Below are 1,403 nucleotides of genomic sequence, written 5' to 3'. Positions count from 1 at the left end.
GATAGATAGATAGATAGATAGATAGATAGATAGATAGATAGATAGATGTTAGGCAGATAGGTGAAAAATAGATAGTAGGAAGATGGAGGGGTGACTGATTTTCCTGTCATGGAACTACGACTTAAAACATACTGTACTAACAAAGGCATTTAAAAGTAACCGTAACAATATAATGACTGAATGAGTGACTCAAACTAATCTACTTGGTTACTTACTCCCCACTGCTCACATCGTAACCATTGAATAATGTCCAGCTACATATATATTATTTTCTTACTTTTGAGGTATGAATACTAGGATGTCTGCATATGTGTGCCTTCCTCTAGTGACTTTCAGGACCAGAGTATCCATGAGTGGCATGAAGAAAAGACAGAAGAATGGATTGGTGCTCCCATAAAGGGCACACAGCATTATGAAAGACATACGCTTCGGGTAAAGGGTTCTAAGCAGACATGCATGTCATTGGAAATGTCACTGGAAGTCAGATACAGAATGTAGAATAATGTTGGTTCTGGAGACAGGAGAGCCTCAGGAGAGGGGACTTGCAGGCCATTGCCTAGAAGTGGATGGAATGACACAAACTCACGTCTTCACCAAACAGTCACCGCTGTCTCTGTCTCTTCCTAGGGCTTCCGGGACAGCGTTTGAGAAGACCTTAGCAAGGAACACCATGCAGTAGTGGCCGAAACATCTCCCTCCAGGAAACAAAACAGTAACATGGCAGTACCTGTCTGAGAGGATTAAAATCCAAAAGACTCCACTTAGAAAGGAACAATGTCCAAAAAAGGGCGAAATAAGGGCGAGAAGCCCGAGGCCCTTGCTGTTGCCCTTCAAGCTGCCAACGAAGACCTCAGGACCAAACTCACCGATATTCAGATAGAACTCCATCAAGAGAAATCCAAGGTGAGTAGGAGCTGCCTGGCCTCAGCCAGCAGCAGATGTCACCACATGCAGCAAATTCAGCAATACCTTTGACTCCTGCGACCCAGAGACAAGCATATCAACATAAAGTTGCATCATTTAGATAACTGTTACTACGAAAATGTTCTTGATCACACACTAACAAATATCTTGTTTCAGTGTATTGGCATCCTTTTTGATTACTGTAAAAATTTAAATCTATTTCAAACCTATTTCCAATGAAAGTAATGAATGAGTTTGGAATCAGTCGGAGGCTGTTTCTTCCTGTTTCAGTTAAGTCTGGCCTTTGATTAATAAATTCCAATGTGAAGTTTATGATACATAGATAAATAATCGATAGATCAGATAGAAAGAAAAAAGAAAGATAGATAGATAGAAAGAAAGATAGAAAGAAAGAAAAAAGAAAGAAAGAAAGAAAGATAGATAGATAGATAGATAGATAGATAGATAGATAGATAGATAGATAGATAGATAGATAGATA

The 1,403-nt window shown here is 39.3% G+C and overlaps 1 protein-coding gene across 4 annotated transcripts in view; it reads left to right on the top strand.

Moving 5' to 3' along the window:
* Jakmip2 (janus kinase and microtubule interacting protein 2) overlaps positions 1-1,403 on the top strand; it is a 140,129-nt gene that overhangs the window by 83,864 nt on the left and 54,862 nt on the right. For all 4 annotated transcript variants that reach the window (XM_055622776.1, XM_055622774.1, XM_055622777.1 and 1 more), the window contains exon 2: positions 628-903. In XM_055622776.1, the coding sequence (XP_055478751.1) occupies positions 775-903 (129 nt within the window). In that variant the 5' untranslated portion in view covers positions 628-774. The remainder of the gene's footprint in view (positions 1-627; positions 904-1,403) is intronic.

The sequence above is a fragment of the Psammomys obesus genome, unplaced genomic scaffold, assembly GCF_907164565.1.
Source record: "Psammomys obesus unplaced genomic scaffold, mPsaObe1.curated_primary_1811, whole genome shotgun sequence".
Classification (NCBI taxonomy): Eukaryota; Metazoa; Chordata; class Mammalia; order Rodentia; family Muridae; genus Psammomys; species Psammomys obesus.
Note: the sequence above shows the minus strand (reverse complement) of the source record. Positions and strands in the feature narration are given on the sequence as shown.